The sequence below is a fragment of the Stegastes partitus genome, unplaced genomic scaffold (genome assembly GCF_000690725.1).
Source record: "Stegastes partitus isolate 25-593 unplaced genomic scaffold, Stegastes_partitus-1.0.2 Scaffold14, whole genome shotgun sequence".
Classification (NCBI taxonomy): domain Eukaryota; kingdom Metazoa; phylum Chordata; class Actinopteri; family Pomacentridae; genus Stegastes; species Stegastes partitus.
The window spans coordinates 452,176-479,814 of record NW_007577745.1 but is presented as its reverse complement, the minus strand read 5'-3'; the positions used below and the strand labels follow the sequence as shown (position 1 = coordinate 479,814).

At 44.0% G+C, this 27,639-nt stretch overlaps 4 protein-coding genes across 4 annotated transcripts; 3 read left to right on the top strand and 1 right to left on the bottom strand.

Moving 5' to 3' along the window:
* Window positions 1-1,613: 1,613 nt before the first annotated feature.
* cisha (cytokine inducible SH2-containing protein a) lies at window positions 1,614-3,833 on the top strand. The gene is made up of 3 exons (XM_008289377.1): window positions 1,614-2,050; window positions 2,522-2,685; window positions 2,879-3,833. Exons 1-3 carry the CDS (start codon window positions 2,031-2,033, stop codon window positions 3,373-3,375), a joined length of 681 nt encoding a protein of 226 aa, XP_008287599.1. The 5' UTR covers window positions 1,614-2,030; the 3' UTR covers window positions 3,376-3,833.
* hemk1 (HemK methyltransferase family member 1) lies at window positions 3,744-10,812 on the bottom strand. The gene is made up of 11 exons (XM_008289389.1): window positions 10,594-10,812; window positions 9,046-9,219; window positions 8,880-8,971; window positions 8,714-8,807; window positions 8,503-8,631; window positions 6,666-6,730; window positions 6,502-6,551; window positions 6,317-6,422; window positions 5,076-5,171; window positions 4,687-4,797; window positions 3,744-4,535 (listed from the first exon to the last, which is right to left on the bottom strand). The coding sequence occupies exons 1-11, from the start codon at window positions 10,654-10,656 to the stop codon at window positions 4,463-4,465; spliced, it is 1,053 nt and encodes a 350-aa protein (XP_008287611.1). The 5' UTR covers window positions 10,657-10,812; the 3' UTR covers window positions 3,744-4,462.
* A 461-nt stretch (window positions 10,813-11,273) lies between these two features.
* Window positions 11,274-17,522, top strand: nprl2 (NPR2 like, GATOR1 complex subunit). The gene is made up of 11 exons (XM_008289368.1): window positions 11,274-11,693; window positions 11,944-12,035; window positions 12,728-12,896; window positions 12,995-13,103; window positions 14,832-14,968; window positions 15,242-15,339; window positions 15,464-15,500; window positions 16,325-16,418; window positions 16,500-16,617; window positions 16,694-16,836; window positions 16,913-17,522. Exons 1-11 carry the CDS (start codon window positions 11,616-11,618, stop codon window positions 16,978-16,980), a joined length of 1,143 nt encoding a protein of 380 aa, XP_008287590.1. The 5' UTR covers window positions 11,274-11,615; the 3' UTR covers window positions 16,981-17,522.
* Window positions 17,523-19,447: 1,925 nt separating this feature from the next.
* zmynd10 (zinc finger, MYND-type containing 10) lies at window positions 19,448-27,413 on the top strand. Its single transcript, XM_008289356.1, has 12 exons — window positions 19,448-19,624; window positions 23,380-23,488; window positions 23,589-23,705; window positions 23,786-23,839; window positions 23,943-24,080; window positions 24,571-24,659; window positions 24,803-24,897; window positions 25,345-25,517; window positions 25,906-26,031; window positions 26,631-26,752; window positions 26,835-26,960; window positions 27,192-27,413. Exons 1-12 carry the CDS (start codon window positions 19,542-19,544, stop codon window positions 27,289-27,291), a joined length of 1,332 nt encoding a protein of 443 aa, XP_008287578.1. The 5' UTR covers window positions 19,448-19,541; the 3' UTR covers window positions 27,292-27,413.
* Window positions 27,414-27,639: the final 226 nt, after the last annotated feature.

Genomic DNA, 27,639 nt, shown 5'->3' with positions numbered 1-27,639 from the left:
AGAAGTGAATCTGTTTGGATTTACTCTCAAGGCTTTTTAATCTGGCACTTTGGGCTCTGAGAACATGTCATGTACATTCTGAGAAATTAATCCACAAATTAAGAAAATAACTGCAGAACAACCAGTTTGCACCAAAGAGGCCCTACATGTGTGTGTTTAATTCTGCTGAGCTGCAATAAAAACCTGGAGGGTAAACGCTCCTTTTCTTCTTCAAATTCTGAGTAAACTATTATCTGAAAACCTCCGTCAGACCCTGAACCAGATGGATGATCCTGAACGTGTGTCTGCTCACATTAGGCCGTCCAGGAACGGTACAAACTCCAGACGGCCGCTGTTCCAATATCTCGTTCACAAACTGCTTCATAAGGAATCCAAACTGTTTAAGCAGAGTTCCTCCGGTGCCACATGTGATCCCTGTGAACTGCCTGCTTGTGCTGGTGGTTTCTTTTACGGCACTAATTATACTCCTTCAGGATTTCTGGACGCAGCATCAACAATAAGGCACAATTTCATAGCAATAATTGTGATGCTCCGTTTTCTTCATGAGCCAAAAAAAACATATTTGTCCGACCGCATCCAGCAGGGATAGATAAAGTCCACAAGACTTCTTAGAAAAAAGCTCATTTCAGGATTTCTTGGAAAAAGCTGAGCTTGGGCCTGGGATCAGCAGGCTCCCGTGAATGTGGCTGTGATTATGATGCAGCATATTTTAGGTATTGCTTTGTTTCCAATCTTCCACATGTGTGTGAGAGAGATTGTTGCTGCTGGAAGAAATATTTTTTGAAACCTTTTGGCCTGAACTGAACAGATTTACAACAACATCCAGCACCAGGCCTCAGTGGGCCTGATGTGGGTAAACTAGAGAAGATATCACTGTGTGTGTGTGCAGCCCGAGGCCCGATCTCCCAGATAGAATCCCTAGAAAACAAATGTCAGGAGAGATAAAAAGAAATAAACAAGCAGAAAGACGAGTTTCGGTACCGAGCCGCCCAGAATCAGACGATCAGAACCGCAGCAGACCAGCCGGAGAAGAGAAAAGAGAGGCTCAGAAAGTGGCACAAAGTGTGAGCGAAGCCACGTTTTTCTCCGGCCTAACCTTTTCTTTTGTAGGTGATTGTCGCCATAACAAGTTGTTTTTTTCTGCAGCTTAATTACTCCAAAGCTCTGAGAAAACCTCTCGCCGTGTTTTTCCACCCGGATCGAGGGAAATCTATATTACTGGAAATAGCCTGTGTGCATTCCTATTATCTTTAATGTCGAGGCGGTGAATTCCCAGAATGAAGGCTCTGTCAGGGCCGCCCGGCGGGGCGGAGTCAAGCCCTGCAATTATTCCTGGAAAGCGGATAGGCAGAAGCTGCCGCGCGGTTCCTGGGAGCGAGCGCCGCTTCAGCGAAGGCGGCCGCCGCGGGGTGAGACGGAGGGGGACACGCGCACCGCCGAAACCCGGGAAAACGTCCGGTCCCGGCGCGGTTATCCCGAGAACCAGCCGCGACAAAAACAAAGCGCCTTGCTGCCACGAGCGCCGCTAAAAACGGAGCCGCGAGCCGCCGGGACGCGCGCGGAGCGGCGGCGGCGGCGCGCGGCGGCCGGTGCGGAATGGGAGTTGGTGCGGCCGGTGTGACGTCAGAGCCGCCGGTGCTGTGAAGAGTTCTCAGAATAGACTTCTAGGAAACGGTAAATTTTAAAAGCCAAGCCTTTACACTCTGTCCTTCACACATTTGGGTCCCGTTCTGGCGACAACACACTCCGGCGGATCTGGAGCGGTTCGGAGAGGAAAGGACGGTTTAAAAAAGAAAGAAAGAAAGAACAAATCCAGTGTTCTGTTAGAAAGTACAGCAGCAGAACCGACGGCTCGGGGACACGGAGCTCTTGGTGGAGACTCGGTCTGTTCGTGTCTAGCCCGTGTTCCGGCTCGCTTCTTTGGGTCAAGGTGTTTTTCCCTCAGACGAAGCTCCGGTCCTGCATGTTCTGGGTGTTTTCAGCGGAGGAAACCCGACCGGATTTTAAGCCCAGAGGATTAAAGAAGTAGCATGATTCTTTGTGTACCGGGGTGAGTGGACTCTCTTTGTGTCGGAACATCTCAAACCCAGAAGCTTTTAATCAGAGTAAAGAAGTTGTGCGTAAAAGTTGTGGAGTTATTCTCCTTAACGTAGCCGTCAGGCCTCAGAGTAACTCATCTAAAGAGAAATACTCATTAGAATAATGACGAGCAGCTCGTTAGTGGCTCTGAAGCAGCGTTTTGACTCGTTCAGGAAAAGTCTGCTTCACATGTGTCAGCAGCAGAGACAATGAGTTCCAGACAAACAGCAGAAAACAGGCAGAAATCCCAATTAAACACAAACAGGCTTATAAAACATGAACACACACACACACACACACACACACACACACACACACACACACACTGGGCCACAAATATCTGATTCCTGGACAGAATTTGGAAGCTGGAGGCCTGCTCTAATCGTTCCTTGTGCTGTGCTTGTTGACGCCCATTAACTCGTATTTTCCATCTCCTTTCCAGTCCCAGAGCTCTTCTGCCCGCTGCTCCGTCCACTGAAGCCCCGCGGGGCATGCGGGCAGGAACAGTGCCTCCTACCCCCTGCCTACAGAGCACCCCTCCGCTATGGGACCCCACAAAGGACCTCCGGGCGATCGCCAGCAACTTCTGCTACCTAGAAAACTCAGGTACGGTGTGGAGAGGGCTTCACGTGTCCACCCACTGACTCCAACACATAAGATTCCTGAAAAGCTGCCTGGTGTGTGAGAGATTTGGTTAAATGACGTGTTTGTCTGCTGCTAAACATTAAGCCAGAGGCAGGACAGTGGCAGGACGGCATGTACTGTTCACAGTGACTAACGCTGAGGAATCTGTGTGCAGGATGGTACTGGGGCGCTGTGACGGCGGCTCAGGCCCACGCTGCGCTGCAGGAGGCGTCTGAAGGAGCCTTCCTGGTACGGGACAGCAGCCACCCTCTGTACATGCTGACCCTCTCGGTCAGGACGGCACGAGGTCCCACCAGCATACGGATCCAGTACAGCGGCGCCCAGTTCCTGCTGGACTCCAGCTCCCCGGCCAGACCCAGCCTGTCGTCCTTCCCCAACGTGCCCAGCCTGGTGCAGCACTACATGGGCCCGGAGAGGAAGGCAGAGGAGGGGAAGGTGGAGCAGGAGGCTCCGACCAAGCCCTCCCAGCAGACTGTTCAGGAGACGTCGGTGGTACTGAAGCTGAAGCGGGCCGTCTACAAGCCCCAGAGCCTCCCTCCTCTGCAGCACCTCACACGGCTTGTCATCAACAGGCACACCGACTGCCCTGACCAGCTACCACTCCCGAGGCCGCTGCTGCGCTACCTACAGGACTACCCCTTCAAAGTATGAGTCCGGTATCGCGGCTCAGTGTTCCCCGAAGGAGGAGAAAAACTGTCAACAGGTCCTTTGTGCCTGTTCAGAACAGAGCTGCCCCGGCAGTCGGAGGCCAGTCACAGACATACTGGACACAGGGTCATGTTGTTGCTGACAAAAAAAATGTACAAATTCAGTTTCTACTGACGTGTCTGGTTCCAGACTTAATCTGTCGAGGACTGTGCGGCGAAGCACCCCAGAAAGAGACGAGTCGTGAGACAAACGCAGTACTGTAACCTCCGCTTATTTCATGATGGATGTGGAAACTGTCCATGTCTGTTTTAGCCTCATCAGTTCTGGATGTACATACTGTTCCTAAGAAGTACACTGATTCCTTTGAGACATCTTTTACGCCATTTTATTTTTCTCAGTAAAGCATTTTTTGTACCTTTTACATGTGTACATGTTTCTATTAAAAACCAAGCCGACTGGAACCCGAGCTGCTCTTCTTTATATCCCATTTTGCCTTAAATGTTTTTTACAGGGTCAAAGAGGAGCGCTGTCACGTCACCGTCAACCACATGACGGCTGCTCTTGTGACACTTGTTACGAAATCTGTTTTTTTTTTTTTTTTTGTGCCTTAGATCACCTTTAAAACACAAAGAGCGTGGTGTGGCCTTTGAGCTGGAAGCGTGCGAGAGTCGGCGATTGTGTGAGGAAGTAACGGCCGCATCGTGTGCGCTTTTGCTCAACAATGCACACCGCCTGCATCTGAGTCAGCGAGTGGACAAGCGAAGGGGAGGACCATTCATCAGCGGATTCACAGAACTACTGAACGCTTCCTGGGAGGAGGGTGAGATTCTGAGAGGGAGGGTTCTAAGAAAAGCTGCGGTAATTACCTTCAGCTTTGAGCCTGCTTTTGTGCCACACACTTTTTATTGTGACGCCGGGCTGCCATCACGACCGCCGCCAGATTAAGAGCGCGGCGGTGACACGATTTTGTTTGGTGCAAATTGTGAATTTTGAGCGATCAGATGAGATCAGGGTGAGGCCCGGTGGCTCTGTGGGGGCAGGGGGGAGCCGGGGCTGAGGCGACCTGAGCTAAAGCCAGCGTAATAGGATCTCAGTTTCTCAGGCCAGATCCAGCTTGTGGTCCCGTCTCTGCCGTTGCTTTCTGGAGGATGCAGAATCGTGGCCTAAGAAGCAAAATAACAAAAATAATAATTGATGTTGAATCTCAAGAAACTCAAAAGAAAGGTGTGAAGAAGGCGATTCTTTTTTATTTTAATGATGACATCAGCATTAAGTCACTATAAAATAATTTAACGGGAGGTTTTCTCCACAGACCTGCCGGTGATGTCGAGTCGTGTCTCCACATACTGCAGCTCCTCCACATTCACCTCCACCCACCGTCGAATGAGCGGCGGGTGTCTGGGGTCCACCTCCATGTACACACGGCTGGAAAAAAAAAAAAACACAAAATAGATTAAAATTTAATTACCAGCAGGACAGGATTATCGCCCTGAGATGACAGCCGTGGCATATATCTGGAACTGTATTCGCTGGAAGTCTTCTGGAAAGCTTAACTCATTAAAGAGGCAACACGATACATGTGTTTTCCAGAACATGCTGTTCTTGTGACAAGCCGCCGCCGCCGCTGCCGTTAGGAATTAAACCCAGGTGGGTTCGTATGTATACGAGTGTGTGAGTGTGTGTTGAGCAACGGGGTTCCTCACCCGTGATCCGACAGAATCTGTGGAGCCAGAGTCAGGATGTGTTTGATGACGTTCAGGCCGTCTTCACCTCCGTCTAAAGCCGCGTGGTCTTCAAACCTGGAAGCAGCAGACGAAACCAGTGTCACTAAAACGCATTAGTACAGTCACATAATTCCACAAAATATCATTTATAAAAGAAAAATAAAAAATAAAATTAATACCACATTTTATTTTCAGAGGTTTTATGCAGTGGTTTGATTACCTTAAAACAAACTGCAAAATTAGTACCGACAAATAAACGCTTTGTTAAGAATCAATTTATAATTTTTTATTTCTTTATATTATCATTTTTAAACAAATAATAAAAGTGTTTATTTTGTTTTTTTAAACACCAATAAATAATCAAATTGCAGTAATTCCCTGTTTAATTATAATTTAGTTGGTGTGCAACCAGTCAGCTAAACAAAGAGAGCAAGCTAAAGTTAGCTTGTGAGATAGCCACGGCTAGCCCGGCTAGCTTGAGCTTATTACTTTCTGCTTTTTCTTGTAATTTACATGAACTGATATTGACAGTTGATAACTTACCATCTTAATAAATAAGATTATTGTGCCACATGAATAAAACAACCATTAAATCTGCTTGTAAAGAGTTCAGCTTTGCTAAATTAGCTAGCAGGAGCTAGCCTAGCTTAGCAGAGTCGGTCGAGCTAACTATAAATCACATGTACTACACATTAAGGTGATTTAGTTATGTTGTTGTTTTCAAGGTATTTATGAACAAATGGTTGAAGCTGAAGCAACACATTTTGGGTTGTTTTCTTCACATTCTCAGATTTTTTTGTCTTTTATTTTTGTTTTTATTTTTAACACAGGGCCAGAGTGCAGCTTCCTGGTCAATATGTTCTATTTCAGTCTGGTTCAGTCAACCCAGTGTCTCAGTAACTACAAGTCCATCTGCAGAACTTCTTCTGTAAAGCACAAGTGGAACAATAATGACATGTATGAGTTATCATGAATTATCCTCGACTGATTTGAAGCCACCTTTGAATAAACCATTAATTTAATTCTTTACAACATGCTGTAAATCTGGTTCACATGTATTCTCTTTATCTACTGTATCATGAAAGCTACGGTGCTATCGGTACCAGGCACAGATCCCTAATTAGAGGAGTTACTATCATGATTAAACACTTTTAATCTGCATTATTAGGACGTGTTATAACTGCCTATAAATTAAGGAGGGCTGAATGTATTTTAGTCACCTGGAAACTTCTGGTTCCAGCGACGCCATGTCCTCTGAAAACAGGTACGGAGGGTTACTGACCAGCAGGGAAACCGGACCGCAGAGGCTCAGCACCGCTTCTGGATCTGACAAAACACACACCAAACATTTTATTAGCAACGTGCTTTAGGGGTAAAAATACAGCCTGTGCACAGAATCCCCCACCTGTCATCACGTCCACATGATGGATCTGTAACCGGTCCTGAAGCCTCAACCTGCACAGAGACATCCATCATGTATTAATATACAGCCTGATTTAAATAACATTATATATAGTCAGTAGTCAAGGACGTTTATAACGTGGTTTTCTTGTGCTCTGGTTCAGTCACCTTAATGCATTTTCTGTAGTTAAATCCACAGCAGCCTGGCTCTGGTCCAAGGCGACGGCTTTAAGCTGCAAACCAGAAACAAACACGGCAATTAAAAAAACCTGCACTTCACTGTTTGGACACGACCGCCTCAGGCAGAATGTCTACGCATCGGTTTGTATGTGTTTAACAGCAAATTCAGACATTTTTACTACTTTAGCATCAGAGACTGGAAGACAGAGACAAACAGGACGACAGCGTAATGAAACTATGACCAGAGTGTTTGTATCAGCGGAGGATAAGTGTGATGTTTGCCAACACTTTACTAGAAAGCCGTCTCACGGAGCCGTGTGTCCGCTGAACAAACATAACTCATGATTTCTGTCATTGTTATTATTAATAATTATTATCATTATTAGCCTGGAGATGTATTTCTTCCACTAAGCAAAAAATAGTTTATTCTTTAAAATGTCAAAGTCAACACATGGATGTCACAAGATAGCAATAAGGACAAAAAGAGTCCATCCAATATAAAACACTGTGTTCAATGTGGAGGAGACCAACATGTTTGAAACGGTGCCAGCTGGTCATAAACATCTCTGCACTTATCAATTTATAAAAACATCTGTACTGTGTAAAACCTGATAAACGTGTCACCAGTTGGGCAGAGTGCAGACGACAACTTGGAAATTGAGTTTTTAGTGAGAACAAAGTGAGTTTAGCAAAATCCTGCAGCTCCTAGTCTCTGCCTGAGGCTACATTAGCTGCTCTGGTTTCAGCAGGTTTCCCACGTTTGTAGGGATTAAAGCTTTTTTTATTTTAAATTAGCCAATATGTAATTTGTATATATTACTGTAGGTCCTTGAACTTAACATGTCAGTTAGTCGGGTAGATTTGTACAATAAAACTGTACAGTCTAAACTAGAGATGGAGGATATATCAGCGACCACATCGGTATCGGCCGATATCAGTGTTTTTTTCCCAGATATCGGTATCAGTCCGATGAACAAATTCAGCCGATGATTGTCCAACATTAGTCGTCTCTACGTTTGATATCGCTGCTGTTTCACAGATGTTTTTACTTAAATGGTCCTTTAATGTTAAATATGTTAAAATATGTTAGACTTTTGTAATAAAGCAGACTATGTGGTCTAATCTGGGCTTCTTCTGAATAGTTTTCTCACAGCGCTCACTGATACTCATTTTACAGTGTGAACAAAAACTGAACATCGACATCGGTGATATCGGTTATCGGCGATATCAGACATCTTAATATCAGATATCGGTATCGGCCAGAAATTTTAATATCGTGCATCACTACTCTAAGGTTTATATATATTTATATAAGAATAATGTCAACCTGACTACCAGCCAAACACACCAAACTAAACCAGCCATCAAGTTTTATTTGATCAGTCAAGAGTCTCAGTGCTGCCGCGCCTCTGACGAGCAAATACGATGAGTACGAGTGACAAGTTGATCATTATATGCCATCAGCTTTACAAACTGTTGGTGCTGGAGGACATATCAGGAGATCACAAGTTATCCTCTCATCCTGAGGGTACAAATGTCAGAGGCCACAGCTGTTCACCCAAAACCACCAATGTTCAGAACATTAAATTCAGAGGACAAACAAAGGACGTCTGTGTGAAGGTTTCAACAATCCGTCTGTTCGATGTTGAGTAATCTCACTGGATAAATACCCACTTTGATTTGTTGCTATAGGAGAAGTAAGCAGGACCTCAATGGGAACCATAATTGTATTTACAAAATGGCTTCATGGTGATCCGTCCACTGGCTGCTGAGATACTTCAACCAACATCTAGGTAGTGGAGTGACTGAATAAAAAACCACGTACCTGAGGCAGACTCTTGAGCAGACTAAGAGAAATGGCACCAGACCCACATCCCACCTCCAGGCATGTATGCTGAGCGTCTGCAGCCCCAGACTTCCTCTGCAGATCAGCGAGCACCAGTTCAACCAGCTCCTGCAAAAGCACACAGAGAAAACCCTTTATGAGTTATTATTTCTACGGTGCGTGTTTACAGCCTGTTTACGTCGTCTCCAACCTCAGTCTCAGGTCTGGGGATGAACACAGGAGGCCTCATCTTCAGCGTCAGCTCTCTGAAGTCCCACTCCTCGATCACGTACTGCACCGGCATCCTACAACAAACACCTTTAGATCATCCTCAGTAAAAATCACCTGAATGCTCTCAGATTTATGCAGTCACTTGCCTGGAGAGACGCCTTGTGCAGAGCTTCCACACCTGCTCGGTTTCTTCTCGGCTGAGAAACTCTGTTAAACGCTCCTGATCCAAACTTTGTATCTGGATAAAGAGATGCCACATGAATATTCTTCGGGTGCTGATACGTAGGATGAGTTCAGCAGATTTCAACTCACAGTTTTAGCTCTGAGCAGATGAGCAACGATGTACTGGCTGGACAGGTGGGGCTCCGTCACACCTCTCTCCTCAAAGTGCCTCCTCCACAGCTCCACCGCCTGCAGGGCTGTGATCCTGCCGGCAGGTAAGGCTGGAGCGCTGCAGGTACGCACAGCATGGGAGCTGCACATCCCCTAAAAGTATGTTAAAGACTCACTGAGCAGAGCCAAATCAGAAACTCTCCGTACAGTCTAACTGTAGTTTCAGCACTTGTGTATAAAAGGGGAATTCGTGCTGCCATTGACACACACTGTAGACAAGTTGTACAATTTCATTAATTATTCTGCTAATTGGAGGATTAAACCACATTAATATCAGATACTTACACAGTCCAGAAGTGTTTCTAATAATCTGACCCTCATGCACTGTGACTTACAACCAAGAAGATCTTTTTAATATTTTTGAAACTGACCAAATAACGGTGGCGGTGACTAAACTAAAAATGTAATAAATAATCACTTCATACCATAACATTTATATAATATAATATAATATAATAGAACATCAGCATCACTGGCTGATATTAACCAAATGGACAAAACTGACACATGGTCATAATTCACTTTTGCACAAACTGTTCTTATTCAGTGTAAATATTGTATATATTCTTTTCATTCAATAGTATGTTTGTCATCTTGTGTATATTCTTATTGTATTACTTATTGTTGTTATTTTCTTGTACTTTCTTTAAAGATTTTTGAATGCTGCTGTGGCGTGTACATTTCTCCCAATGGGATCAATAAAAATAATTCTATTCTATATAAACAAATAATTATATAACAATTATTATTATTCCTTCACATTTTTATTTTGCAGATAAACTCCAGGATTCAGACCGCCACTGGGTGTTTCAGAATGCACACATTTAGTCCAGTGTGTTCATAGTAGGGCTTCTCCAACAAGTAAGGATATAAATCAAGCAGAGAGGTGGTTATTATCACTTTATTTAAGTGCAGAATGTGCAATATGTTCATGCTGCTTATGAGTTTCTTCTTGGAATTATTTTATTTTGGAATATTATTACTTTATTTAACAGTCAAACCTTTTCCTGTGTGATTTAAAAGTGTAATAAATACATGATTTAGGTCATTTCTATCTTTAAGTTCTCATTCTTGAGATAGAATTTTAAGCAGTTAGAGTTTTGGTGGTGTCTCGTTGTGAAGATCCATCACATCTAATCCACAAAACATTCTTTGAGCTGAAGCTTTAAAGAAATTTATCACAAATCTGTTAGGAATAAACTGCAATTAGAGATTAATTTATACACCAACTCTAATGTAAAAGCACATGAACAGACTACTGCTAAATAAATAACCAGAGCATCATTTCATCTCACTTGTGCAGCACTTAGTGTTGTGAGTGTTTTAGCTTTTCCAATCAAATAAAGTTATTTTCTACCTATAAAACCGATGCCAGCTGTTATTGTTGTCATTTGTTCTTCACACTCAGCTCTTCATAACATTTAGCATCTCACAGCAGCTCCCTGAGACACTAACTGAACCAGCTACCTGTGGTCCTGGACTCCTGCAGCCCAAACACCTGCGTGCTGCCCTCAGCGACCTTCTCCACATGTCCAGCAGCAGCAGCGCTGCTCCTGCAGCTTCACGACGCAGCTCGTCCGCAGCGAAGCATCACGGTCCCGTAAACACACCTTCTGCGTCTCTTCTATCGACCTATATGGCATTTAAAAACCGTGTTCAGGAGTGGGACAGCACGCTAGCTCACCAGGCTGCCTCTGTTTCCTACACATGGCGCAGAAAACCCCCTCAAAGCTTCATTTCAACGCAAACATGCGGCAAAATCTGCGCAGTAGTGACTCTAATGAATCGTGTTGCGTTCACGTACTGTGGGAAATTATACGTTCTACACCATAGCACACAGAATGTACTACAGAATATGCGAGCAAAGGGAGACTAAGTACACAGTAAAGTGCAACTAGCAGTGGCAAATATAACACATTTAGCTTAAATAATATGCTGATGTAATATAGGTTAATGAAAACGTGATGGGCTGATGCTAAATTTTAGCTAACTTAGCCACCTCGAAGTAGGTTGAAGCTAACTTTTTCTTTGTGTTGTTCGGTCACAAAATGTTTAGATGTTAATTTCATCCACATTTCAACAGAATTTGTCTTATTTTTTTGTATTTTTTTTCTACCCTCGCCACCAGTTCGCTTGTCGCCTGATATGTGGACCCGTCCGTCCCGGGGGTCCGTGAAGGCAGCAGCAGCGTTGTTGTTCCTCGGCGTGTCGAGGCGGCGGATGGTCCGACAGCCGCCGGGACCGACACACTGGGCTCAGCTCATAAAAAGCCCGTTTATTAGGCCGTGGTTCAGCGTTAGAGCTGCTTAAATGTGTTTTAGAAGAAGCCGCTAGCTGCTGTTTCAGCGCTAGAGCCGGAAGCTAGCTGAGCAGCTGGAGGTAAACAGGAAACACAACAACACGCCGGGACCGTTTGGACACAGCTGGAGGAGATCAGCACGTTTCTGCACCTCTGAGGGAGTTTATCCTGCCAAAAAGAAAAGTCTACGATGGGCATGACCACCAGAATAGAGTGCATATTCTTCAGTGAGTTTCATCCAACTCTGGGCCCAAAGATCACCTACCAGGTGAGTGTGCAGGTGTTGAATGAGGTGAAGTGGATCTCAGCATCACAGCTGACAGTGTGGGTGGTTATAGGAGCTGCTGTTATCATGATTACCTTCATATTTATCCTCATTGTTAGGCTGTTTCTTTATGACTGAATATAAAAATCATGTATAATGTGACTCAGTATTGATGACTGATGGTTTTTAATGTCACATGTTAATCTGGACATATGTGGTCATACAGTGTCCCCATGTTGTCTCCTCCTGACAGGTCCCAGAGGAATACATTTCACGGGAGCTCTTTGACACGGTTCAGGTTTATATCATCACCAAGCCAGAACTACAGAACAAATTAATCACCGTGTACGTATTCTACATCTGTTCATGTGTCTCCTCACCATCATCCACCGTAGTGGTAGATCCATACCCCTGAGTCAGAGTAGTCAATAACCAAGGTGGAGCAGTGGTTAGCACCATCGCCTCGCAGCTTGAAGGTCGCCAGTTTGCATCCTGGTGAGGACACCCGAGTCTCCATGTTCTCCCTGTGCAGCATCCATCATCTCTACAACATAATCCTCACCAGGGTCATGGGGGGCGGAGTCTATCCCAGCTGACTCACGGTGAAGGCAGGTTCACCTGGACAGGTAACCAGTCTATCACAGGGCTACACTTAGAGACAGACAACCAAGCACACTCACATTCACACCTACGGACAATTTACAATCACCAATTAACCTCAACATGTTTCTGGACTGTGGGAGGAAGCCGGAGAACCCGGAGAGAACCCACGCTGCACGGGGAGAACATGGAGACTCCACGCAGAAAGATCCTCACTGAACTGGCGACCTTCTAACTGTGAGGCCACGGTGCTAACCACTGAACCACCTGCAGCACCACAACTTTCCATGAATTTGTTTTATAGTTGTAAAAATGCTCAATATTGGATCCAGTAATCAGACTGATCGGTCGACCTTTAACCCGCTGCATTGTTTTCATTCGTTCATGTTTTCCTGGTTTGTTGCTTTAATCTCTCTTCTTTATTATTCCTGTTGTAGCACTGCGATGGGAAAAAAGCTGATCGGCTGCCCTGTGTGCATCGAGCATAAGAAGTACAGCCGGAACGCCCTCCTCTTCAACCTCGGCCTCGTTTGCGACGCCCAGACCAACACGTGTGCCCTCGAGCCGATCGTCAAGAAGCTGTCTGGATACCTCACGACTCTGGAGGTACAGAGCGATGTAGCATCTGTACGGGATCGCTGTGATGATGTTGTCTCCAGTGAGACATCCTGGACATGATCTGGTTCTGCTTTGTTGTTTTGCAGCTGGAGAGTGGATTTATCTCTAATGAGGAGAGCAAGCAGAAGCTGTTACCCATCATGTCCACCCTGTTAGAGGAACTTAACGCCACAGGAGCCTGCACGTTACCCATAGGTACTGTTCAGTGTTTCACACTGTATATTACAGTTTGTTTTCTGGCAAACAACCATCAGTTTCTGTCACGTACTTGCTGAAGGTTCAGTGGAATGCAGATTTATGTGTCCATGTGTTATTCATTACACAAGCAGCCGCCCTGATTTATTGACTGTAAAAGTGTTGAAATAGTTTAGAAAATGTCTTGTTCACCTCCTTATTTTGTTCCAACCTGTTTTGAAAACACTGATGCAGCCTGAAACCAAAACGGGTCTCAGAGTTAATCTGGTAACTGCTCAGATTGATTAATAGATATAAAGCAGCTTAAACAGCTTTGTGGAGTCTGTGCTGTGAACAAAGAAGACATTCAAACTGGCAAAGCACATTTATTAAAGTTACACATTTAGAGATGGCAGGTTGTGGTTTATAAGTGAAAGTTAGTTTTACTAGCAGTATACGTCAGGGCAGGCTTGAGCTTCTAATGACTCCTGTAGCTTTGAATTTTCTATGATTGAATCATCGAAGGGCTGCATCGTGGTTCAGTGGTTAGCACCGTCGCCTCACAGCTAGAAGGTCATCGGTTGGCGTCCCGGTGAGGACACCCGGGATCTTCCTGCGTGGAGTCTCCATGTTCTGCTCGTGCAGCGTGGGTTCTCTCCGGGTTCTCCGGCTTCCTCCCACAGTCCAGAAACATGCTGAGGTTAATTGGTGATTGTAAATTGTCCGTAGGTGTGAATGTGAGTGTGCTTGGTTGTCTGTCTCTAAGTGTAGCCCTGTGATAGACTGGTTACCTGTCCAGGTGAACCTGCCTTCACCCTGAGTCAGTTGGGATAGACTCCAGCCCCCATGACCCTGGTGAGGATGAAGGTGTAGAGATGATGGATGGATGGATTTTGGTTCTTTCATAGATTAATTATAGGTCTCCTGGACATATGACAACATCTGCTGGGTCATAAATATACACACAGCAATGGAAATATGTAGTTAAATGTCTTTTGGCCATTTTCACCTCAGCTAGGTGCTTTTGGTCACCATCTACCAGCTTCTGGCAAACTTCTGGTTGAATCTTTGACCACCCCTCGTGGCAGATTTGGTTCAGTTCAACTAAATTTCTTGGCTTTCTGACACAGACTTGTTTCTTCAGCCCAGCTTCTTGACGGGGTCAGACCTTTGGGGGGAAAGTCTAAAACCTTCTGGCTGGTGACTTTAGGTTTTCCTGAAGAATGTGGAGATAATCCTCCATCTCCATCATTCCATTTACTTTAAATCACCAGCTCCACCAGCACCAGTCGATGAAAGAGCCAAACTGCGTGATGTTTATTGTGACAAAGACACGTGTGTTGGTGATTCCATCGTAGAAAATTCAATTGCAAGTTCTAGGAGTCATAGAAAACTCTATTATTATATAAATTACACAGGTCTTTTGCTTTTTTTAATGCTATAACTAACTGTAGTGTGGATATGTTGCTAATTGGATGTTTTATTTATATGTACAGACTGACTTTTGTTTCACAGCTTCAATAAAAACATCTCAACATATAATTTCATGTATTGTACGTCATATTTCAGTTATATCTGCATTAATATCAAAACCCAGCAGGTATGAAATCAGTAATAAACATAAAGTAGAATTAGTACCTTTTTTTTTTACAACAAAACTAAAAATGTAGAAGTTGGAGTAGAATGTATGGCAGAGCTGTCGTATTCAAAGTATTCCTAAAGTTGTCTCTCTTTCTCTGTCTGTCCTAGACGAGTCCAACACCATCCACCTGAAGCTGATCCAGCTGCGTAAGGATCCTCCGATAGTCCAGGAGTACGACGTGCCCGTCTTCACCCAGTGCAAAGAGCATTTTATCAAATCCCAGTGGGACCTGACCACTCAACAGGTAGAGCTTCGCTATCAGCGACCAGCGGCTGCTGATAACCAGCGACACTGAGATAAGACGTACCCAAATTCTAAGAACAGTGATTAAATACGAGTTATTAGTTGCAGTAATAGACCCACGGCGTTTACATGTGGTGTTGTATGAATGGGAAGGAGGCAGTGGTGTTATAATGAGTTGCTGCTCTAATACGTTAACAAGTTTGTTGTGGTGCTTATTAATCCAGTAATCGTGCAGCTTAGCCTTTAACCTCCTCCTGTGTGTTGCTCACTGCAGATCCTGCCCTACATCGATGGATTTAGACACATCCAGAAAATCTCCGCTGAGGCAGACGTGGAGCTGAACCTGGTTCGTATTGCGGTGCAGAATCTGCTGTAAGTACATTCCAGCACAAAGATGAGCCGTCGGCAGCAGCTCGGTGGGAATAAGCCTCTTTCCTGTTTCTGTCAATGATGTGCAACAAAAAGAGCTGAACTCAAATCTCCTTTCCTTCCACAGGTACTACGGTGTGGTGACTCTGGTGTCCATATTCCAGGTACTAAACACTCGACCTACAACACACTGGACAGTGTTTCTCTTCAGCTGTGCATCTGTAGTGTGGTGGAACCATTAATGAGTTTTAGGGCCGTTGTTAGAGAAAACATTAACTTAACCGGCTGATCCCTGATCAGCTGTTTGGCTCGATGAGGGGTTTTTTTTCTTTTTTTTGGTTGCAATGTAAATTTCTGCACCTTTATAGAAACAACAGAACCGTGGTAAGAAGTAGAGACCAAAAAAAGTGTAGTTTTTTTAATAATTAGTTTACAAAAATTTAAAAAAAGCTAGAATCAACAATATTGTTCCAAGTGCTGACAACGGTTACCAGTACTGGAGGTTGTGTTGATGGCTGTACATCCAATAGATGTTTTTCTACGTCCGTTTTTAATTAGTTTCCATATGCACCTACTCTCTGTGGTTACACAGTGGTTTTCATTAATTGTCATTATTCCTAATTTTGGGGCTGAGCTCTGAACCCGCCGGCAGGTTTTAGGGTTGAGTCAGAATGTTTTAAGAGAAAATTAGAGAAAATTAAGTTCCAGCTTTATTGTGAAAACATCCACCCACACATCCGCTTAATCCTCACTAGGGTTGGAGTCTATCCCAGCTGGCTCAGGGTGAAGGCAGGGGACACCTGGACAGGTAACCAGTCTATCACAGGGCTACACTTAGAGACAGAACCACCGAGCCACCTGCAGCCCAACATGAAAACTTAATTCATACTTTTGTTTTGTAAAATTTAGATTATTCTGCTGTTTCCCCCCGACAGTGGCGACTACTTTGTGGTGACTGCTTGTTTTGTGCCTGTTTGTCCTCCCCCAGTACTCCAACGTGTACTGCACCACCCCCAGAGTCCAGAGCCTCATAGACGACAAGTCCATTCAGGAGGAGTGCCTCGGCTACGTCACCAAGCAGGGTGAGTACGGGCCGGGACTCGTAGACAACATGTTACCTCACCTTCGTTTTATGATGCATCGTTGTTTCCTGTCGCTATCAGGTCAGAAGCGTGCCAGCCTCAGAGACGTGTTCCAGCTGTACTGTGGTCTGAGTCCAGGAACCACAGTCCGAGACCTTTGCTCCCGCTACTCGCAGCAGCTCCAGAGGGTTGACGAGAGGTCAGCGTCGCTCGTCTTATCAGCCAGAGGACGTAGTGAAGCCAGGTCATGTGTAATGTCATGTGTTTGTGTTCAGGAGGCTGATCCAGTTCGGGCTGATGAAGTCTCTCATCCGGCGGCTGCAGAAGTATCCCGTGAAGGTGATCCGCGACGAGAGGAGCCGGCCGCCTCGACTCTACACCGGCTGTCACAGCTACGATGAGATCTGCTGCAAGACAGGCAGGTTCTAAAGCTCTCTGTGATGGTTCGATGTAACCGGTAGTGGAAGTCTTCTTACCGTGTCCTCGTTCAACAGGGATCAGCTACCAGGAGCTGGATGAACGTCTGGAGAACGATCCCAACATCATCGTGTGCTGGAAGTGACACGACTGAGAGACACGGAGACGCCTGAACCAAAGATGCCTTCAGTGAAGACGTTTACTGGAATAGCAGTAACAACGACAGTGGACTCGCTTAGTTTGTTTTTAAAATGCAATCTGCTTTTCATGATGAACTGGAATCTGTTTAAGTGACGACGGGGAACCTGATCAGTATTGTACAGAGATGAATATAAGTTATAAACATTATAGTCACCTGGTTGTGTACCGGACATGATGAACACTGTAGGAGCCAGTATGATGAAATATACAGAGAATGATTTTAATGCTTTTGAATAGAACTTTGACATGATTTATATTAATGTTTGTTTGGTCTTCTTATTGTTGGTTATTTGTGTGATGATTTGTTGGGAGCTGGTCACATGGTTCAGGCTGGTGAAGTTTATGTAGGTACCTGCTCACCTGAGGCAGGTGAGTGGGACGCCGTATTCTTTATCGACCGCAACCTTTGATCGCTGCGAGATTAATTATGTTTTGTGCGCGTTATATTAAATCAACCTTTTTTCAATATTAAACTTTTGAAACATATTTTGGATCTCAGCGACTCTTTCAGACAAAGCGCTCGGCCCAGTTTCATCCTCTCAGCGCTCTTTAGTTTGTTCATGCTGGTTTCATACTCAGATTTCTTATTATATAACTAACATCCTGACATGTGGGGAGTCCTTCTCTACTAAACACAACAAACCACATTATCCTCTCCAGCGCTGCAGACCAGTCAGTCCCGGAGACTTGACTTTTATTTTGAATTTAATAATTTGAACATATGAGCAACATATTTATGAAACCCAAAAAAAAGTAGGTAGAAACTCTTTAAAACACACTAAATATATTGGACGTTGCTGTCAAATCCCATTTAGGCTGCAGATCCCAAACACAACAGGCTGAATTTCATCGAGTCACATAAATCGTATTAGAATAAAACGCTGCACAAAACATCTAAAGTCGACCTTTAAATTTAATTGTGCAGCCATAAAAAAATAGAGTGGAGAGCTGGAACAAGCGGATAAATAAGTTCTGACGTTATCAGACTGTGGGAGGAAAAAGTTCATTTAAATAGCCGTGAAATTACAATTAGCATCATTCATTTTTCAGTACATGTACTCTTTAGTCTGCCACCTTTATAGTTAGTTCACATATCAGAAGTTTTCTTTACAAAACAAGACTGACTTATTCATTTTATTTATGTAAAACCTCTGAGAACACACTGAGGAAGAATGATTATTTTCCTCAGCACAGAGAGAAAAGCAACACAGCTGTACCAAATAGAAAAAATAAGAATAAATCACCATGTCAATGAAGAATAAAAATGAAAGTGCAGGACTTGACAAGTCGACTAACACAGCTGTGCTCATAAGTTTCATACCCTGATGGGATTTATGATTTCTCCTCCATTTTTCTGAGAATATGAACAAAAAACTTTTCTTTTACTCATTAGCTAGTGGTCGGGTGAAGCCATTTATTGTCAAACAGGTGTGTTTTTAAATTATAATGACAACAGAAACTCCCCACATGACCTGATCAAACCTTTACATACCTGGTGTTTATGATATACACACAAGTTACACTAAAGGTAACCGTCCTCACCTGTTTGCCTCTAGCCATGAGTGAAAGAAAAGTTTTTCTCTTTTCATTCATATTCTCTGAAAAAATGACAATAGAACAACGCAGAAGTTAGTTAAATTGGCTCAGTTTTGACAGGAACACATCCAGTCATCAATAACAGTGATCTAGTAACATACTTTCTAATGTACAGCCAATATTCTGCAGTATTTGGCTGGTGATACTTTCCTGCTTTTCACATTTTAATGCAGTACTTTAACTTGATTTAAGGTGAGTGAGTGATTGTACACACAGTCCTCCTCAGATGTATTCATCCCCTTCCATTAAAGAAAAGGCAAAATTCACAACAGTCACTCAAATAACTAGAAACTGGAAAAAGTAATAATAAATAAAAATGTGCTAAATTATAATTTAGTGAAATAAGACGTTGCTTTTGAATTGTGGTTGAAAAGAACTTTTTTTAAAAAAAACAAACAAAACTGTCCTGGACAAATTAGAGCACTTTGCTGAGGAGCAGTGGACCAGAATACCTGTTCTGGTTTTTTTGTTTTCTGTTGAACCACAACTCAAAAGCAACGTCATGATTTTCATTAATTTTTTATTTATTATTACTTTAGTCAATTTCAGCTTATTTCAGTGACAGCTGTTGTTTTTCCTTCATTAACGGGAGGGTATGAACACATGTGACTGTATTTTCAGCATCATTGTGGACTTTTATTCCGTTTCCTATCATGCCCTGTGCATTACTGTACCAGTACCGAGCTGTGGGTTTCAGGTCGGAGCTTCTTGCAGATCTGCTGCCCCTCTATGGCGGCCCACACGAACTGCTCTGTGCGCCTGCGCTTGGTGTACGGTCACCATGACAACCACCAGCCGACGAGTATCGATAACCTCCGTTAGCATCACAAATAACTCTACAGAAGTTCGAGGTGGTGAAATTAACCTGTTTGTCACCGACTGTCTGATAAAGTCAGGTCCTGCGCCGACATGGACGTGGTTCTGCCTGTGGAGGCGGACGGGTTCGTTCAGAGTCTGGAAACTTTCTCTCTGAAGGAAATCGGCTCCGAGAGGTGAGAGCGTTAGCAAGAGGTGGCTAAGGTTAGCTCAGGTTAGCTTAGCATGGCTAAAGTTCACAACGTGTGTCATAAGAGCATCTTTTCACAACAGCATGTCTTTAACAGTTCAGTAAATGTGTATAAACTGCTTCTAAATGCCAAATACGGGACTTTAAAGTCAAACTTTACCTGTAAATTATATACATGAAAAATAAATCATACATGTGTTCTCAGTCCACAACCAATCAGAGCAGACAAGAGAACAAACTAGTGAGATTAAATAGTGAAAATTAATACCAGTTAATTAATATGCTGCTCATGTTTCCATATTTTGACATTTAAAATAAAGTTGAAATGTGTAAATTTGCTATATAAATAAAATTTAATTGAAATCTGTCTGTTGTGACTGTTAGTTGTGCAGTCGAGACCTTAGATAATTACAATTATGGATACTACAGGGAAGTACCAGGTCTTACATCAGTACAGAAAAATTAAAAAGCATGGGACGTATTGCTCTGTTAACACACAGTCTGCAAAGTTTAAGGTGTCAGAAGAAAAACAAACACCACAACAGGATCGAGGTCGATAGCTGGACTCTCCTCCTCTGTGGTGGAACCAGTTACTAAACTCTGTTCAATCTGCTGACTCCCTCTCAGTCTTTAAGAAAAGACTAAAGAGACTACAGCTCTCCACTGAACATCTCAGCACTTAACAGACTGAAAACAAACAAACAAAAGTTCCCATTCCTTCCCTCCAGCCTGCTACCAGCATCAGCACCCTGTCATTCTTTAACTTCTTCTGTGGCTCTTATCCAGGTTGTTTTCTCCTGAATGGATCCTTGCTTGTGTTGTATCTGCTCTCAGATGGACGTCTCTTTAGATAAAAGCGTCTGCTAAATGAAATTGTAGAAAAGTAACTGAACAAACTCTGTCTGAAGTCCTTTGCAGTGAAACAGCACCTGAAGAGTTCGACCCTCAGACAGTAGATGCTTTGCTTCTTGCTGGGTGATGCTCTCTCAGGCCTTCACTGCAGACAGTCTCTTCTTGCTTTTAGTCTGGACTTCAGCTAGTGGACTACAACTCAATCAGATCGACTCACTCAACCAGTTGAGGATATTCAACCTCTTCACCTTGAAATGAATTTACAAAATGAGGCTTCTATTCGTGGTGAAACCATCAATAAATGCCATAGAGCCTAAAGCCATAACAGAAGAACCCCTGTGTGTGACAGACGGATGCTTTGGCTCATGGAGGTTTTGTTTTGTCAGCTCACAGACGTTTGTTCTACAACGCTGCTGGTTTATTTTTTATGAGCCTTGACTTTAGGTTTTGAGGCGTATCAGGGGTTTGCACCTCGTGGTGGATCTCCTTCTCTGGATCTTTATTATTATGGAAACGTATCCCTGCAACCTGTTGACTGCAGTCAGAGTCTATCTACTGGCTTGTTTGCTGAATTTTCTGTATTTATAGAATGAACTAGAGGTGTGCATCTCTACCTTGATCCGATATGAATCTAGATGCATGGGTCACGATATGATTCACTAACGGTACATTTTCATACTCTACGATGCGATTCGATGCAGCTTGAATCTATTTGTGTGGTGAAAAAATTACAGAGAAACGTATCGGGTCAGAACAACGTCATTGTGTTTATTTATGACACACAGACAAGACAGACTGCTGCTGCATTAAATATGAAAAACATTAACATGAACTCCTTCAGTATATTACAAACCATAAACTTTGCAAACTGAAAACATTCAACGTGGCCTCAGTTTGTTCAAACCAAACTAAAGCTGAGCTGTGTGTTGTCGTGGTGGGACGCTGCTGTGTGTGTTTCCACTGGTTGCACCGGTACGACCAACTTTCTTATTTGGTCACAGACAAAAACACAGGACTTGTTGAACATCTGCTTATCCAAAGACAATTTACAGATGTTCCCTGAACGCCCCACAGTGCAGGCTGTGGTGGCTGCTGTCAGACAGGTGTGGGACCGAAAAATACATCCGCTCCACATTTCACAAGAAGACCTCATTTCTAAGTGTTGATACCGCAGTCCAGCTATAGACTGTGGGTCTGTGAGTCAACCGAAGCTGTGAAAGTGCTGCTGCTAACCTGAACCCACCACCGTGGTTAAACCAGTAGTTCTGAATCCTCTCACCGAACTTGTTTTTTATTTGCTCAGCACATTTGGTTCTGCTGTCTGTAGATGATGTTGACATGGATGTAGACTTATTAACGAGTCATGTTTAGGTTTTTCTTCTTCATGTAGTGTCTTTATCTTGACACACAGACAGGTCTGGACGGGACAAATCTGGACCAGAACACCGGTGCTGTCGGCCATGCTGTCCTGTTGTTGTTGCGACCAATCATATTAAGCTAACGTTACTCTCATCACAGCGGGAGTCTCGTGAGACTGGAGCGGCCATATTTAGTATCAGAGCTCCAATCAGAATCAGAATCAGACTCCTTTAATGTCGTTATACAAATAAAGTACAACGACATTGGGTGCAGTCCCCTTCAGTGCAAAGAACAACGAACAAACAAACTGAGCAAGATTAAAACAAGACACCTGTAGAGCCTATAGATGCATAGAAAAAAAAAAAGTGACAACAGGTATAAAATGGATGTAAAAATGTGAGAGTTTACAGCAGCAGCGAGCAACGGAGGCACCTGAGAAAAGCTTGTGTTAGATCACACCTGAGTACATGTGACGTCCTGCAGACTGGGAGAATACTAGTCAGTGGATTCACAGGACCGGTGGTGGGACTGGACCCTATCAGTGTCTGTGGGAGTTCAGAGTGGTCGTGGCTCTGGGGGAAAATCTGTTTTTTAGTCTGTTGGTTTTTGTCCTGATGCACCTGTAGCACCTGCCGGAGGGCAACAGGTCGAACATATGGGACCCAGAATGTGAGCTGTCCAATCGATCGATTCATAACTTTGCAACCAGACATCGACCCTCCACAGCAGATACAGATCGATCCAGACGCCCACCGATCAGTGTGTTCATATCGTTAAAGTTAAAATCGATTTCCGGTTTGTGTCGGTGAATCTTTACACTCCTAGAATCCAAAACCACATTAATAAATCTCTGATATGATTTTTGTTTTGTTTAGAGCCTCGTTTCATCTTTTTTTGCCTTCAACTCTTCACTACTTATACTGACAGACAGCAACTTTCCAAATCTAAGTCTGATCTGAGTTCTGGACTTAAAAGACACACAGCTGCCCAAGTGTCCAGTTACTGTTAAACCCTTGTAAGTTTGACAGATTTGTTCAAAGGTCTCCAAAATGTTTTTTTTCCCCCCCAATATTGAAGTAAATCTCCTCTAGTTAAAGCTGAGACTTTAATGCAGCACCCGTTACCTCCTGAAGCAGATTAAAACACGTCGCTGCCCAAACACTGTCGGTTATAACTGGCAGTAATAATTCAGAAATATTGTTCTGAGGGCAAGTCATGTTTATTTGTATGGTACTTTCATTAACAAGGTAGTTCAAAATGCTTTACTTAAGACAGAACAATATTAATGGGGAAGATACAGGCAAGATTTAAATGATAGAAAAATTGATCCTTCATGTCAAAGGACTGAGATTTGGACCAAACCTCAGGTATCTTCAGACATGTGGTGCATAAACGCTTTCTGTTCCTTCTGTGTGTTTACTCTGAAGACAGAAAGCAGACGTGTGACCGACCAGCTGAGATGCTTCATGAAGCAGCCGTTAACAAAACGAACCCTAACTCTGTGCTGTGATGTTCTCTGTGTGTTAACAGGTGGTTCAGACAACACGAGTACATCGAGAAACTCAACATGCAGGCGATTCTAAATGCTTCCTCCATGCACGATGAGTTCATCAAGGAGTCCCTGGTGTCATATGGAAAGGTGGCAGCCGTCCCTATAATACACATGTGATAGTAAAACATCAGTGGTGTTTAAACGAGCCCTGCAGGTGGACTGACAGTGATTCCTTCCTCCTCTCCAGATACCCGTCCTGGTCCACGAGATGATCCTCGTCGAGGTGTGGAAGCACAAAGTGTTTCCCATCTTATGCCGGCTGCAGGATTTCAATCCGAAGAACACGTTCCATCTGTACATGGTGGTGAGTGCAGAATGAGATGTAAGGAGATGATCAGCCTGCAGTCCTCATGCATCATGTGTTCTCTAATGTCTCCGTCTCAGATCCGCCATGAAGCCACAATCATCAACCTTCTGGAGACGATAATGTTTCACAAGGTCAGTCAAATGTCCCTCTTTCTGTATAAATAAGTTTTAAGCATCTTAAAGAATTGATTTAATACAGAGATGCAGTAGAAACTCAGCTGTGTGTCTGGTGCAGGATTCATGTGAAGCAGCTGATGATTCTGTTGTGGACTTGGTGGACTACTGCCACCGTAAACTCACCCTGCTGGCCGGTGAGACGACCAGAGAATGTGCCGTAACTCACGACCAATACAACCACATGACCTCTATTGAGGTAAAACTCTGACATTTATTGTTTAGGTTTCTTTGTTTATTTTCTGGTTTAACATTGTTCAGAATGAGGGCTGCAGGTGTCTCGGTGGTTAGCACCGTTAGCGCCTCACAGCTAGAAGGTCGCCGGTCGGCGTCCCAATGAGGACACCCGGGATCTTCCTGCATGGAGTCTCCATGTTCTCCCCGTGCAGCGTGGGTTCTCTCTGGGTTCTCCGGCTTCCTCCCACAGTCCACAAACATGCTGAGGTTAATTGGTGATTGTAAATTGTCCGTAGGTGTGAATGTGAGTGTGCTTGGTTGTCTGTCTCTAAGTGTAGCCCTGTGATAGACTGGTTACCTGTCCAGGTGAACCTGCCTTCACCCTGAGTCAGCTGGGATAGACTCCACCCCCCATGACCCTGGTGAGGATGAAGGTGTAGAGATGATGGATGGATGGATTGTTCAGACTGACTTATAAACATCTATCCCACCGTGTGTTTCTTCTGGTGAAGGAGTTGCGGATGCAGAGTGCTGCTCTGGAGTTTGAAATCTCTCTGAAAGCTTTATCCGTGCTGCGCTACATCACCGATCACACCGACAGGTAGGGCAGGACTGACCGGAAACTCCTTTACAACCATATTTTGACAAAGCAATCTATTATTTCTGAATTAAACCTGAACAATCACACTCAGCATCGCTGCAGAGACACTGTGAAGCTCAGTGAGACCTTCCTTGTCTTTACAGCATCAGTATCATCAGTCGCATGCTGTGCACACATAACGTCCCCTGTGTGCTGGTTCAGCTGATTGACTGCTGCCCTTGGAGTCGCTGCAGAGACGGTAAGTCGCAGTGCTTACATTTAAAATGTGTCTGTGCATGTTTGTTATCTGTTAAAGGCATAGTTTGAGATTTGGAGAAATACACGTATTCAGTTTCTCTCTGAGAGTTGATGAAACAAGCAGCTTAGCGTAAGAACTAGTCAGTTTGATTAAACAAGACATAGTGTGTAATATGTTGAGAGCTTTGCAGGTGCTGGTAGTTGGATTTTATTGCCTTCGAGCAGAGCTGGACTCAACATCTCCAGCTCTGTCCAGACAAAGCTAACACACCGTTGCCTTCATCCACCTATTTACCAACAAACATGAGTATCTTGATCTTCTCACCTTGCTCACCACAAAAACAAACAAGCACTTCCCCCAAAAGGTCAAATCGCTCCTGTAAAAATAAGTTTTTCTCCTGTTAAGTAACCTTTTGTCCACTTGTCTGCTCGCTGTCTCCTGCTGTAGGTGAGCTACAGAAGTACGTAGATGGCAAATGGCAGAAGATTCCTGCTGAGGATCGTCTGAAGATGACAAAACTGGACGGTCAGGTCTGGCTCTCCCTGTACAATCTGCTACTGAAGGAGGACTGCCAAAGAAAATATGACTTCAACAGTTTCAACAAGAACCAGCTTCTGAAGGTGAGTGGCAGCTGTCAGTGATGTGATGATGACCTTGTGCTGCTGTTTGTGGTGTCTCAGGTCATCAGTGTCTGATTCTGAAGCACATCAACCAGCTTGTCTTCCTGCTGGATATTAGCTGTAAACCGGTGCTGAGGAAGTGTGCGAGTGCCAGATCATTGTCCTCCAACATCATCTCCTCCCCTGCCAGGGCACAACTTCAGTTTCCAAGTTGTTTTGACTGAGATGTTTCCTCCTATTCTAAGCTTTCTCATCCTCTTCCTGTTACATTAATTATATAACCAGAGATCCTTGTGCATCCTCTCCTAATAACACTTCTGATATTTCTGACATTGTTATTCTAGCTGCTGCTGCTGTTTTATTATTTGTTATCCTTCATGTGCCGCAGCTCCGGGGCTTCTTGACAGATGTGTTGATTGATCAGTTTCCAAACCTGGCGGAGCTGCAGCGCTTCCTGGCTCATCTGGCGGTTTCAGACCCAGCGCCTCCAAAAAAAGAGCTCATTCTGGAGCAGGTACAGTCGCACTCATAAATGTGTCATAAACTATGCATTTACTAGGCTGCAGTCCACTAAAACAAACTTAATAGACTGAAATTGTGCGTTCTCTTCAAACAAGCCACTACTCATGTGGAAAATAAAATGAACTCAGCTCGTTAGATTAGCTCAATCAGCTGCAGTGCACTGAGTTCACTCCACCTGCACGCCTCTGTAGCTTAAACGAACCACAAATAAACACAAAAAGCAGCGTATTAAATCATTTTAACCCAATCTGACAGTTCCCATCCTGATTTAATTGTTGCGTTTTAGTGAAAGAGGAGGCTTCATCCAGCTCGGTGAGGCTGTAGCTGCTGCTATCGATGCAGGTTCACGTCATTATTAAAGCATTTTTCAACCCAACCTGTTGAAATGTGACAGATCTGATATGTTCACATCCAAAGCTTCAAGATTACAACACAACAGGTGATAGTTGAGCTGTGAGCAGAGGCTGTGTTTGCAAAGTTTATGAACACTGGCAACCGTCAAACCACTGATCATGTTGTTGGATGAGAGCATATCGACTAATCAATCGACCTGGACCCTCACATTCATCCTGGACTCTTCCTCATCTATAGATCCCAGAAATGTGGAACCACATTGTCAGAGAGAACTCTGGGAAGTGGAAGGCACTAGCTAAGTACCAAGTCAAAGAGACCTTCAGCCCATCTGACAGCGTCCTGAGGCAACAGGCGCAGAGGTAATACCCACAACACAAGCCCACCTGAGCAGTGGAGTTCCTCATCACCAACCTGTGAGTAATCATCGTTTGTTTCACCCAGGCTGGCTCAGACGTACAACCTGGACGTGATGGAGAGTTTAATCCCTGACAAGCCAAAGTGTGGATCCTGTGGGAAAGAGGCTACAAAGAGATGCTCTCAGTGCCAGGGGGAGTGGTACTGTCACAGGTAGGACTGGCTCTGGACCGGACCGTCAAGGTTACGAGGGTGCAAAGAGATTGTACCAGTTCTTCCACTTTAGTTGGCATGAGCTGCTGTAGAAGTAGTTTACTGCATTCACCATGTGAGATACGGGTAGAGGATGGATGTAGTACTGAAACATGTTATGTCCTGTATCTAGTGTGTTCTTGCTGATGTAAATAAGGTGTAAAGTTTAGTTGGTGTTTTTGCTTTTGACAGAGAATGTCAGGTGAAGCACTGGCCCAAACACAAGCAAACCTGCAGGCTGCTCGCCACGGCCACCGAGAAGATCCAGAAGGATCTGCAGGTCAGCAGCTGAGAGGCTGTATGGACTCCTGAAGAACATACATACATTTAACACGTTTCTTTTCATGATGGAAATATTTATGCACCACGACAGAGTTCAGTTAAAACGTGCTGTAATAAAGTTTTAAACTGATTAAAATCTGTACCTGTTTAATAAAAGGGCCTGGGATGCTTTTTCTGTTTCCTTCACCTCCAACAGATCTTATTCTTCCCTGTTCTTGGTGTGTGACTGTAAAGTAAACTGTAGTCACTCATCCAACCTGCTGTGAGATGAGGAACGAGGACGCGCAGGTGCTTTAAACACAAACCAACCTGCATTACTTATAACACCAGAGTTAATGCTGATGGGATTCTGTGGTTC

Bases quoted from the DNA above. Each gene is read 5' to 3' on its own strand.
- cisha (XM_008289377.1), top strand. From the start codon at position 2,031: ATGATTCTTTGTGTACCGGG. The intron at 2,051-2,521 runs GTGAGTGGACTC...TCTCCTTTCCAG, and splicing joins ATGATTCTTTGTGTACCGGG to TCCCAGAGCTCTTCTGCCCG. The intron at 2,686-2,878 runs GTACGGTGTGGA...ATCTGTGTGCAG, and splicing joins CTGCTACCTAGAAAACTCAG to GATGGTACTGGGGCGCTGTG.
- hemk1 (XM_008289389.1), bottom strand. From the start codon at position 10,656: ATGTGGAGAAGGTCGCTGAGGGCAGCACGCAGGTGTTTGGGCTGCAGG. The intron at 8,808-8,879 runs GCAAGTGACTGC...TGTTTGTTGTAG, and splicing joins TGCACAAGGCGTCTCTCCAG to GATGCCGGTGCAGTACGTGA. The intron at 4,536-4,686 runs GTCTGTGGAGAA...TTTGCTTCTTAG, and splicing joins CGACTCGACATCACCGGCAG to GCCACGATTCTGCATCCTCC.
- nprl2 (XM_008289368.1), top strand. From the start codon at position 11,616: ATGGGCATGACCACCAGAATAGAGTGCATATTCTTCAGTGAGTTTCAT. The intron at 11,694-11,943 runs GTGAGTGTGCAG...TCCTCCTGACAG, and splicing joins GCCCAAAGATCACCTACCAG to GTCCCAGAGGAATACATTTC. The intron at 16,419-16,499 runs GTGAGTACGGGC...TGTCGCTATCAG, and splicing joins CGGCTACGTCACCAAGCAGG to GTCAGAAGCGTGCCAGCCTC.
- zmynd10 (XM_008289356.1), top strand. From the start codon at position 19,542: ATGGACGTGGTTCTGCCTGTGGAGGCGGACGGGTTCGTTCAGAGTCTG. The intron at 23,840-23,942 runs GTCAGTCAAATG...TGTCTGGTGCAG, and splicing joins AGACGATAATGTTTCACAAG to GATTCATGTGAAGCAGCTGA. The intron at 24,898-25,344 runs GTAAGTCGCAGT...CTCCTGCTGTAG, and splicing joins TTGGAGTCGCTGCAGAGACG to GTGAGCTACAGAAGTACGTA.